Raw genomic sequence first — 13,393 nt, 5'->3', positions numbered from 1 at the left:
TTGAGCAATGTATAGAACTGTTGAATCAATATGTTGTATACCTGAAACAAAGACATTGTACGTTAATTATATTTCAATTAAAAATATGAATCTAATCTTAAAAAGAAAATAACCCAGTTGTTTTTTCTTTAAGAGAGAAAAGAATAATAATCCTGAACCCTATGACAGAATGGAGAATGCAGCTCATCTAAAATCAAAGGACAAGTACAAAGTGGCAATATCACAGGAGGTGACTCATCATTAAGAAGGGTTTTTAAACCTGAATAGGAGACAATACAGAAAAGAATTCTTCAAGTAGGGAAATAACCATTACAAGATTAAGAAGGAGTAAGTTACCATGGAATGTCCAGAAAATGGCAATTGAATAAAACTGGAGTTTAAGGTGACTGATGGAAGGAGGAAGAAGATAAAGCACAAAAGGACACAGGAAGAGCTTTATAAATGTGCCTACTGAGTTGGACTTTATCTGGTAGATAAGCAGGAATCAGATGTGACAGCACCTGCACAAAAGCATGGTGGGAGTTCAGCTGGTCTCCACAGTACCAGCACGGAATGGTCTATCAGAGGTAATACTGATCGCTGTGTGTTCTATTTGGACCCCCTGCCAGGGCTCAAATACCAGCATTGCCATTTCCTACTTCTAAATCCTAGCATAAGTTATTTAACCTCTTTGTTCTCACCTCGGAAAGGAGGCAACAGAGCTATCTATTTTAGAGAGCGGTTATGAATATGTTAATACATTTAAAGAGCCTAGAACCCTGCCTGGCACATGCCATTCAATGAACATTAGATATTATTGATATTGTTGAGAAATTTACTTCTCCTTCCCAGTAGAGAAGCAACATAACATAAAAAAGTCTGATTAATGGAGGGGCGCTTGGGTGGCTCAGTCAGTTGAGTGTCTAACTTGATTTGGCTCAGGTCATGATCTTGGGGTCATGGGGTAGGGCCCCACACTGAGCTCCTTGCTCAGTGCTGAGTCTATTTGTCCCTCTCCCTCTGCTCCCCTCCCCCCCACCCCTTCTCATGTGCACATGCTCTCTCTCTCTCTAATAAATAAATACATAAAATCTTAAAAAAAAAAAGTCTGGTAATGGAAATTGAGAAGCCTGAATACTATCTGTCCTAATAGTTACTAATCATTTGGGTGACTTCAGACTTTCAGATTTTCTCAATTTCCAACAGCCCATTTGTAAAAAGACTACATGGTTCATGATTATTTATTTATTTATTTATTATTTTTTTTCAGTAACTGCTCCAGGATTTCAGCAGGCTTTAATAGGACTACTATGACACAGATACTGATTTTTTTTTTCATGATTATGGATTTTCCAGTAGCACATATTGGATTGATATTTAGCCAAATGGCAATGTTTTTGCTTTTCACATTTATTTACTTGTTTAAAATATTTGTTTGAATTCTTAAGGGGGAAACTGAAAGGTGATTATTAATAAGAAATTAATACAGTCCAAAGGAAAGTGTTGGTTTGTGAAAAAAAAATGTGTACTGATTTTTTTCTGCTTTTAAAGCTTTGTGAGTCAACTAATTATGGAGTGTCTAATGATTACACAAAAACAGTTATGAAGCATTGTTCTTTTCTAAAGGAATATTACCATGAGACTCTCGTCATATCAGCGCTGGTGTACCAAGGAATGACAGAAGGGGTAAAGTTGGGTGGGGGGAGCAGGGATCTGTCCTGGTGAGGAGCAGCATATCATCAGTGACATTATTTACAACTGCCAGCATATGGTGTAATAAAAAAGCAGACTGCCTTTTAGTAAATCTTATGTTGTTTTAAATTCCCTAGAGATAATGAACTTCCTTACTACCTGCATCCAGGGCAGGCAGCTCCCACTGTTCCTGCTTTGTGATGCCATTGCTTATCAGTACAGGAAATCAATTATTTTATTATGGGAAAAATCCTAAGTGAAAAAAGTAGGAGACATTTTTATACATAATTTCAAGTAGGATCTCAAGTATATTACATATAAACATTCTATTTCAGAGATCTACAGAAGGTGTTAAAATGCATACACACACCCTTATGTGCACATATACTTCTCTATCCATCTATTTCTCTTACAGGGAAGAAAATATCTAGATTTTATTTCCTTATCTCTGTCCTGTATTTTTCCCTATTTCATGACCTCCTACCAGCCATAACCACTGAACTGATTTGAAAGACCTCCACAACTGGATCTCAATCTACCTCTCCCACCAACCCATGCCTTCCTTTTCTTCAAACCCACTCTCCTCACTCCACATCCCCTACTATGTGAAAATGCCAAATTTATCCACCCAAATGACCTGTGAAAATAGTGACCTCCCAAGTGACAACTTCCCAGTGTCTTATTCTGTCTTTCACTCACCTGACCCAGCATATGAGAGTTGCTAAATAATTGCCTTTGGGAGGTTCCACATCTCAGCAGGTTATGTAAGCTCCTGCTTTATCAGGTCCTGGGTCAGCATCCAGCCAGTCTTTTTTTTTTTTTTTTTTTTTTTTTTTAAGATTTTATTTATTTATTTGACAGAGAGAGACAGTGAGAGAGGGAACACAAGCAGGGGGAGTGGGAGAGGGAGAAGCAGGCTTCCCGCAGAGGAGAGAGCCCGATATGGGACTCGATCCCAGGACCCTGGGACCATGACCCGAGCCGAAGGCAGTTGCTTAACAACTGAGCCACCCAGGCGCCCCAGCCAGTCAGTCTTCTTATCTCTCACTCCATTCGCTCATTACTTTGTATCCGAATCTTATGTAAGTTACTTTCCATCCCTCACCTACGCCCTCAGGATCAGGACTGATCTCCAAGTCCAGTCTGTGTTTGGATTCAAATGTGATCCCTAATGTCTACTCAGACATGTCTGTAGGTCTTGGTGGCTAGGTTACTGGTCAACCATCCTGGGGAAGTGGTGAAAATAGGAACTTCCAGGCCTCTGTAACCTGGTCTCTGTGCTTCCTGATTCCAACTCTCTGATGACCGACGCCACCCTCAAATGACAATGCCATCGTTCCAATTGCTCAGGCCAAAAATTTTGGAGTAACTCTAACTTATTTCACACCGACATTTACTGTCTTCAAAATATGTCCAAAAACTAACCATCACTGCTGCCATCCCGACCATTTAATGTATCATCGTCTTGTACTTGAATTATTTTCAGAGCCTCTGATGTGCTTATTCTTGAGCCCTATAGTCAATTTTCAATATTGCAGCCAGATGTATCCTTTAATATAGCATATTTGAAATTGATTGTGTCTTTGTTTTGCTCAAAATTCTCCAGTGGCTCCCTATTTTACATAGAGTATATAAGCCAAGATCCTTATAATAGCTCATGCGGCCCTCCACGTTACTTCTCTGAACCCACCTATGCATCTCCCCTCTTTCCTGGGTCCAGCAACTGGCATCCTTAATGGCATCCTCTAACAAACAGGAAGTCATGTTCCTGCCCTAAAGCTTACCCTACGTCTAGCCTACTCTGCCGCAAAAAGATGCTGTCTCATTTCCTCTTTCCTCAACTGTCGCTTTCTTGATGAGGTATACTCTGAGCGCCCTATTTAAAATGCAGACTAACACCACCATCACTCTCAATCCTCCTGACCCAACCTATTTGTGCTTTGTTTTCTTTTTCTCCATACCACTCCTCATTTATTATGCTTATTATCTACCTCATTTGTATGTAAGCTCCATTCAAAGGCAGGGTTTCCTATGTACTTTACCCTCTTATGTATCCACAGAATTTAGAACAGTACGTGACATACAGTAGGCACTAAATATTTGCTTGAATGAATGAACACCCTGTCATATTTTTTACCCATAAGGTTGGCCAAAGATTGACTGATCCCCCCCTCACAGTTGAAGCCTGAAGAGACCAAAGGACAGCTTCGTTATCTGACTGCCCCTTCTCTTACTTCTTCAAATTTCCCCTGCATTTAAACTCGAGATTCCATTTCTTTTTAGTGCCTCCTGATGTAGTCTGCAACCTAGATGCTACATCTCATCAACTCAATCACAACCTTCTGTCAGTGGCAGAGAGGTTCCTGTGACCTCTAATAGCAAGCCCACAATGGCTTCCTACGTGGTTCATTTAGAAACCAGTGCTTCCACGTCTCCACCATCTAGTTTGAATCCTAGAGCCTCTCAATCGTATCTTCTAATACCTTCACTTAGGAATAGGCTGTCATCACTACTTTCCAATTACGATCATTTTGGAGGCTTGCCTATCACAAAAAAAGCAGATTATCCACCAGTAAAATATGGATGATAAAAAGTACATAAGTCACAGGGTAGTTGTGAAGGTCACTTTAAGGTCATGCATGTAAAGTACTTAGCACAGTGCCCGACACATACGCACTCAGTAAATATTACCTGATACTGTTACTAGATTACATAATATAAATCCATTACTCAAAACCAGATCCCACTTTTAGTCCTGATGATAAAAGCCAACAATTTTTTCTCAAGATAATTTGAAGAGTTACTAGTTTAAAAAAAAGAATAATTAATATAAATGTATACACCACATGATGAATCTGTGGCAACTATAGAAGGGCAGGCAGAACCCTTTAAATACAAAATGTCAGTCTGGTGTTACAGCCCTCATCATCTCAAAAAGGCTCCCGCAGCAAACCCCCATTACATTTTACATCTCATTAGAAGGACAGATAAGTAAAGGACAGTTATATCCTCTTATTCTCATGAAAGTTAACTTTTGATAAGATGCCTCAGTGTGCACTTGAGGTCCTAAATTTATCTCATTTAGCTGCAAGGTATGTTTCATTTATTAGATTTTTAAACAAGAATGCCTACAAAGTCAAGTTATCTTCCCTTTGCCCATGTTTTTTTCACTCCCTGCTGGAATACCACATGCCTTCTTCCCCTCTGCAGCGTTATTTTTCTAGCTTGGCTCTAAAGGGATCTGAGTCTGGGCACCTGGGTGGCTCAGTCGGTTAGGCGTCTGCCTTTGGCTCAGGTCCTGGGATCCTGAGATCCTGGGATGGAGTCCAGTATTGGGCTCCTTGCTGGGTGCGGAGTCTGCTTCTCCCTCTGCCTGCCACTCCCCCTGCTTGTGCTCTCTCTCTCTGACAAATCAATAAATCAATCAATAAATGTGTATGTGTCATGCTTGACATGTCAACTATCTCAACTCTATCCTCACAAGGAGCCCATGGAGTATTAGCATCGCCATTTTACAGATGGGAAAAATAAAGCTCAGAGAGGTTGTAGTATGATAGCTAATACAAACAGCTATTTGAACTGGGATTCAACCCAGCCCTAACTGACTCCAAGATTCAGAGCCTTCATACCATTCCCTGAAGCCTCTTTAAAAAAGAACATTATTTGAATTTGGGTAATTTAAAAAGAGAGCGAGAGAGAGAGAAGTTACAGTGTTTTGTCCATACACGTTTTCAAGTCAACTAAGGAAGCCCATAACCTGATCGTGCAATAAGGTCTGAGTCCCTGCATGGTGCCTTCTTTCCTCTCCCCTCCAGTAAGTAATTGTGTTAAAAACTGTATACTTAGTATCATCAGAGTTACTGCTAATAGTAGAAGAAGGGAGTAGGTAAATGAACTGGGAAGAATGTGCAATGTGTTACCTCCCTGTAGAGCACCAGGAGCTCAGTGGAGAAAGTGGATTCCCCTACAGACACAACAACAGTTAGCACAGCAATTTTAACAAGATACCGCTCTCTCTCTCACACATATACACAATGTGTGTGTGTGTGTGTATATATGTATATGTATGTATGTATATATATATATATATATATATATATATGAACATGTAATACATTTTAGAGAAGAGGTATTCAAATTAATGCCACAGGATAAAAAATGTCATTAAATCTGACTACACAAAAAAAAACATTTCCTGGAAAAAACTAATTTTTTTTTTAATTTTATTTTTTTATTTACTTGACAGAGAGAGAGATAGCAAGAGCAGGAATACAAGCAGAGGGAGTGAAAGAGGGAGAAGCAGGCCTCCTGCCCAGCAAGGAGCCCGATGCGGGACTCGATCCCAGGACCCTGGGATCATGACCTGAGCCGAAGGCAGACGCTTAACGACTGAGCCACCCAGGCGCCCCTGGAAAAAACTAATTTTGACTCAAGTTCAATGAAAGTATTCACAGTGAGAGTTGCAACAGGGGGGGCAGAGAGGAAATTCTTAATAAAAATCGGGAACATCAGGGCAGTGATGATCCTAGCCTAATAAAGGCACTGATAAATACATCAATATCACTTTGCTGGGAAGGATATGATCACAAAGTCATGCAGATGGAAGTGACACACTGTAACACAAAAAAATTATTCATATAATGGACTAATTCAGCAAGGAGTATAACATATTGAAATAATCTTGAATTGGGAAGCACTATTAGAGATCTGGACAGGAACATTAGATTCAAAAAAAAACACTGAAAGGCTTTGCTTCCTGTCTTTCACTACATAAATGAAGATACCTGGGGAGGTACAATGACCTGTTCAATCTCTAACTAGTTAGTGGTAGACCCCTGATAATAGAGCCTCTAGTCTAGTACTACCTTTATAATGCCAGGCAAATCCCAGGATAAGCCCCATCATCTGTTCACCTTCCCATCTGTGGCCATGGGCCAGTTGGTGGTTAATGTTTCTCAGTATTACTAATAGCTCCCCTGGCCATATCTGCCACACCCAACAGCAGTGACTCAGGAGAGGTAGTATAAAACACCTCAGGAACTACTCTGCCCTAATTCTCACTAGATTCATGCTTCTGTGTCTTCTTGAGTCCCTATTTCACAAGAGTAAGATTCATACCTCACAGAAGCAGCTAGCCTAGAATAAGGAAACAGATGAAAATAGCATTCTGGGTAAGCATTCACATATTCAAAACTATCAGAAATCATAACTTTATGGATAATCACCAAGAGGCCAGAAGAAAAATTACTTTAATGAAAGATGACTTTTTAAAGTAATTAGAGAGGATACTTTCATGAGAGGTGTTCACAGTAATTAGGAATACATGCATATATCATCTTGGGAACACCTCTTGAGAGACAAGTAATTACCTGGGAAAAGTCTTGCTAGACGCTATCAGATTATATAGAGTTCACCCAAATATAAGTATGGCAACCACATAGGGAAAAATAGGAAGGAGTTAGAAAAAAGAGCCAGTCAATAAAAATATGGCCCACTTAGGGCACAAGTAAGAAGTTATTTCTAACTGGATTTTCCCAATGGAAAATTCTCTAATAACAAAATAAGCATACAAAGAAAAAACAAACAAATGGAAAAAGCAAGAAAACAAATCGACAGATGACTGGATAAAGAAGATGTGGTATATATATACATTGGAATATTATGCAGCCATCAAAAGGAATGAGATCTTGCCATTTGCAACAACGTGGATGGAACTGGAGGGTATTATGTTGAGTGAAATAAGTCAAACAGAGAAAGACATGTATCATATGATCTCACTGATATGAGGAATTCTTAATCGCAGGAAACAAACTGAGTGTTGTTGGAGTGGGGGGTGGGGTGGGAGGGATGGGGTGACTGGGTGATAGACACTGGGGAGGGTGTGTGCTCTGGTAAGCGCTGTGAATTGTGCAAGACTGTTGAATCTCAGATCTGTACCTCTGAAACAAATAATGCAATATATGTTAAGAAAAAAAGAAGAAGAAGAAGGTAGCGGGAGGGGAAGAATGAAGGGGGGGAAATCGGAGGGGTGGACGAACCATGAGAGACGATGGACTCTGAAAAACAAACTAAGGGTTCTAGAGGGGAGGGGGGTGGGAGGATGGGTTAGCCTGGTGGTGGGTATTGAGGAGGGCACGTTCTGCATGGAGTACTGGGTGTTATGCACAAACCATGAATCATGGAACACTTCATCTAGAACTAATGATGTAATGTATGGGGATTAACATAAGAATAAAAAAAAAGATAACTATGGTTTAACATCATAAGTTTTGTTAATTAGAATAATAAATGTTAGAAGCTTTTATTTGAAATATTTAGTGCTTAATAATTAGCAAAATGATGGTTGTAATGGGTTTTCATTAGTGAAATTGATGTTATTGAAGATATGTAGATTGGTCTGAATGGTAGAAACATTCATACCCCTCTGTGGTATAAAATTATTTTTATTAAATTATTATTAATTGCAAACAAACAAACAAACAAAAAACCTCTATACAACTTAAGGTTTTTGTTTGTTTTTGACAGAGGGGGAGAGAGAGAGAGTGCGCGCAGCAGAGGGAGAGGGAGCAGCAGATTCCACTGAGCAAGGAGCCCAATGTGGGACTTGATCCCAGGACCCTGGGGTCATGACCTGAGTGAAGGCAGACCTTAACTGACTGAGCTACCCAGGTGCCCACTTTATACAATTTCTGAGTGACAACTGGCAAAAAAAAAAATGAGTAAATAAAAACAAATCTATGGATCTTTCAAATACTATAAAGATTATATTTTGCTTATAAAAGTAGAGTCATTCAGAGACTGTGTGACTTGAGATAGAAACAAGAGCATATAGGGGTGCCTGGGTGGCTCAGTCGTTAAGCGTCTGCCTTCGGCTCAGGTCATGATCCCAGGGTCCTGGGATCGAGCCCCGCATCCAGCTCTCTGCTCCGTGGGAAACCTGCTTCTCCCTCTCCAACTCCCCCGCTTGTGTTCCCTCTCTCGCTGTCTGTCTCTCTCTCTCTCTCTGTCAAATAAATAAATAAATAAATAAATCTTAAAAAAAAAAAAAGAGCATATAAATCAGTGAAATTTAAAAACAAAGTATTTCCAGTTACAGATAGATATGATATAGTATCATTTTTATTTCCTTTCTCAAGGGACTAGAAGGTTAATTTGGTGGTCAGACTTCCAATGCTTGGACCTCTAAGAAAAGTGCTTTTGGATTCTTTTCATTATTTTAAGATTTTTTCCATCATATGACTTTTTTTTTTTTTCATAAGTATCTTCTGTCAATTGCAAACAGAACAGTGAAAATGGACTTAAATTATTCTCCAAGATCACTTTTCTTGGGTTCTGCTTTGCTGGTTCTTAGCCCTACCTGTTTGGCTTCATATCTCAACAGTTTCATAATGTTGATTACCTAAAGAATCTCCCTAAGAAATCTGAAGGCAAGAAAATTCGTTCTATTCATTGAAATATACATTACTCAGAGGCACCTGGGTGGCTCAATCATTAAGCGTCTGCCTTCGGCTCAGGTCATGATCCCAGGGTTCTGGGATCGAGCCCCGCATCGGGCTCCCTGCTCGGCGGGAAGCCTGCTTCTCCCTCTCCCACTCCCCCTGCTTGTGTTCCCTCTCTCGCTGTGTCTCTCTCTGTCAAAGAAATAAATAAGATCTTTAAAAATAAATAAATAAATAAATAAAAATAAAAAAAATAAAATATACATTACTCAAACACTTTATGGAAAAAATGCCTTCCTCTTCATAATGCCATGACAATTCATTGAGTTATCCAATAAAGAGAATCCGTCTTCTGAAAATAGTTTGAAAACAGAAAGTTGACCCTGATAACTAATAAGCTTCCTTTGATTCCAAAGATTATAAGAACCTGACTTACCTGCTGAGTAATGATAGTCATGAAAATCACACTGAATCTACAATGTGTTCTGATTAGCTTTTACTTCAAAATAATATTTGCTCTTATTTTAAATTTTTTCATAAGACCTTGTCCAGTTGTGGGCTAAACAGTGTAACATTTTGTAAAAAATGGGTTCAATAACTTTTTCTTTTCTGGAGTACTGTATCCTTCTAAAATCTTTAAGTAGACATAGGACACTCAAAGATATTTCCAAAAGACTAGGGAATTATACATTACATATGTGTGTGTGTGTGTGTGGGTGTGTGTGTATACACACACCACTTGACCTCAATATTTAATGCATCCCAGTAGAAATTAAAACATTCTCCAACACTTTTGGAAAACAAAACACTATGTTATCTGGTTTGATTTATATTCAAATGCACAAGGTTCAAATAATTCTCTTTCTTTGAATTCAGCTTGGGTATGTACACACAAAACCCAATAAAGGTTTTCTTATTTCATGTCATTTTGATTTTGTGGAAGAGAAGCAGACCATTAGATCACTGTTTATAGTATGGACTTCACGTTCCTCATCTTGCCAGTGCAAGTGGGAGTTCCCAGCAGACAATGACCAGGCAGAGGATATTACTTTCAGAGGCTCACTAAATAAATAGTTGCCACATTAGAAAGAAAGAAAAACACACCAAACGGTCATGACGACTGTTCAGTTTCCAGTGAGTGCTAGCCCAAGAACTTATGATATTTCCTGAATTTCATTTTGCATCACAGAAATGCAATGCTCCAAAGGAAACTAGCTGTGATGTAGGCTCATGAATTCATAACTAAGTTTACCATAATACTAATCTTCACTGATGTTCTAAATTTTCAGTTACTATTATAGTTCAAAAACATACTGTCCCCTGAAACAAAAATGAGCAAATGTTATAGTACCTGATATTTGTTATTCTACCTTTACAAGGATTCATATATATTCTTGACTTTCGTTCTGTTATTTTACAAAATACAATTGTATGACGTGTCCACAGAGTAAACAGTAAAGTATTAAAAATACTTGGGGCGCCTGGGTGGCTCAGTCAGTTAAGCATCTGCCTTTGGTTAAGCATGACCCTGGTCAGTTAAGCATGACCCTGGTCATGAACCCAGGGTCCTGGGATTGAGACCTGTATGTTGGACTCCCAGTTCAGCGGGAAGCCTGCTTCTCCCTCTCCCTCTGCTGCACCCTCCTCCACTTCTGCTCTATTTCTCTCTCTGTTAAATAAATTAAATTTTAAAAATAAAATAAAATAAAAAATACTCATGGTTCAATCCAGAAAATTTAACTGGCAGTTTAATTCAATAAGTTTGGACACCTACCATGTGCCTGATTTTATAGCTAATTTTTAACAAATGGAATAGATTAGTACTTTCTCTCATGTAATACTGCTAAGTTCATGGCTAAAAGCCAGGTTATTTGAGTTCAAAAGGTATAGGGGGGGAAAAAAGTCACCTTACTTTTGCAAAGCCTACATTTAACATTAGCCTCAGAACACTGTGTTTCCCTAACATGATTGGGAGGCTTTTAGTTGCCTATCTTGCAAACTATAATGTCACTGAGAATTTCAAGGGTCTTATATTTCTGTACTCCATAAAAGCAAGCTCTGGAGCATTTCTGGGTCTTGGTGACATGAAACAAAGCAATGTCATGTATGTGTGGACCCTCAAGTCCCTTTTAGATTTACATTTCTATATTAAATGGCATCTGTAAGAAATAGACACTTTATAGTGAAAAATCATAACTCCTTATCCATTCATTTTTTTTTTTCTAAAGATTTTATTTTTTATTTTTTTGAGACAGAGAGCATGAGAGGGAGGAGGGTCAGAGGGAGAAGCAGACTCCCTGCCGAGCAGGGAGCCCGATGCGGGACTCGATGTGGGACTCGATCCTGGGACTCCAGGATCATGACCTGAGCCGAAGGCAGTCGCTTAACCAACTGAGCCACCCAGGCGCCCTATCCATTCATTTTTAAAACTGTAGACTGAGTTCAAAAAAGAGCTTAGGTAATTTTGTTGTAATCTCAAAATTGTCTATCATGGTACTGAGTACCTAGAAAACACTCAACAACTTTTATTTGATTGATTAAAAGAAAATTTCTAGGTTTTTTTTTGATCCCTAAAATAGAATTTCTGAGATTTATAAGCCAATATAAATATTTAATAAAGAACACAGAGGCCTTAAAATGCTAAGTAGCTCAGGACCTTACCTCAGAATTTTACATTGTCATGCCTGATTTTATACCATTTCCACACAACTGAGGAAATTAATAAGTAAATCTACGGTTTATTTAACAGCATAAACTATATCCAGAGCAAGAATTAGGGCTCAGTCCTTTTGAGTACAAAAAAAAATTTCACCAGATTTACCAATAACACATTTCCTTTCAGAGATTAAGGAAAATATAAGTGCTTTGAACTCAAGGAATGTATCACACATCATCTTGTTGCCAATTCATATACCTTAGCCTTCAAAGGGAGAAGAAGGTACATTAAAAGAAGGAAATCTCCTGTAGCAGGGACCTAACCACTCTGTTAAATACACACAAGATATGGGAAGTACAACCCTCCTATGTATTCATATGCATATTTCCTGAGAATAATAGGCATGGTCTACACATACAGAGATTCTTTTAACATACATATCTGTTATACTACTCTGGTGCATTTTCCACATTTTTCATATTTTTCACTTCGAGTGGAATGAATAAGTCACAGGGATGAAAGGTACAACATAGGGATTGTAGTCAATGGTATTATAATAGTGTTGTATGGTGACAGACGGTTACTACACTTGTGGTGAGCACCAGATAAGGTACTGACTTGTTGAATCCCTATGTTATACACATGAAACTAATGTAACATTGTGTGTCAACTCTACTTCGATGACAAAAAAAAAAATTTCACTTAAAAGAAAAATTTCATTTAGAAATGGAAAATATTACCTTTCTTGCTTCTTTGATCATCTTCCGAATAGTTTCCTTAATTGTAAGTAATTGTGCTCTCGGTGGATGGAAGAGGAGGTCTATATGGGTGCCCCCTAAGAGTCCCGGCATCAAATACGGCCAGCCTAAGTCAAGGTTTGGAGCTTCCACATCAGATTCAATGGGCCAGTAAGTCCCTGAAGAGGAGGTATCATCGTAGGAGTTATCAGTACCGTGTGCTGTACTTTGTGCAACTTTCTGGACATTTTTCAGAATATAATTAATTTCTTCCTCAGCTAGAAAGTCCGATACTCGTTCCTTGGCAAGAAATTCTTGGTATGCTTCTAACCCGTGTTCAATTAGTACATCAATGGCTACTCGATACCATTCCTTGTAGTGAGGCTCAATGTAATTGTCTGATTTACACTCATCATTCAATGAGGACAGCATTGATGAGGTTTCCATGATTGCAAGCGTCTGACAACAGCACTTTCAAATGTCCATTCGTGCAGTGATGAGAGGTATCTGGGTATTCGAAAGGAAGGAAATCAAGATCAGTTAGAATTCTGTAATGAAAATTTTTTATGATCCACATCAATCACCATTTTTGCATTTACTCATTTCCACTACCAGTAACTCAATATGACATACATTTCACGTCCAAAGTGGCATTAATTGCATCATAATTCACATACATATTACAAATAAGCTAAACAGATTTCCTTTTACAAGCCACTAGTTGGTTTTCCTTTTCCAAGGTACCTCTACTTTCAGTTTCTCACCTATGGAAAAACACTTTCCTTTCTCTGACATCCAGAAAGGTCACCCTTAATTTTAATCTGGGACTACAAATGGTCATACCAGTTTCTAGACGCTTTCTTGATTTGGGTTTTACAGTATCTTAAAAT

At 38.7% G+C, this 13,393-nt stretch overlaps 1 protein-coding gene across 1 annotated transcript in view; it reads right to left on the bottom strand.

Moving 5' to 3' along the window:
• FAM83B (family with sequence similarity 83 member B) overlaps positions 1–12,950 on the bottom strand; it is a 60,695-nt gene extending 47,745 nt beyond the window's left edge. The window contains exon 1 of the mRNA XM_045866022.1: positions 12,507–12,950. Within this exon, the coding sequence (XP_045721978.1) occupies positions 12,507–12,950 (444 nt within the window). The remainder of the gene's footprint in view (positions 1–12,506) is intronic.
• Between the last annotated feature and the right edge of the window lie 443 nt (positions 12,951–13,393).

The sequence above is a fragment of the Mirounga angustirostris genome, unplaced genomic scaffold (assembly GCF_029215605.1).
Source record: "Mirounga angustirostris isolate CCGP_5_RB_7025 unplaced genomic scaffold, mMirAng1.0.hap1 SCAF_8, whole genome shotgun sequence".
Classification (NCBI taxonomy): Eukaryota; Metazoa; Chordata; class Mammalia; order Carnivora; family Phocidae; genus Mirounga; species Mirounga angustirostris.
Note: the sequence above shows the minus strand (reverse complement) of the source record. Positions and strands in the feature narration are given on the sequence as shown.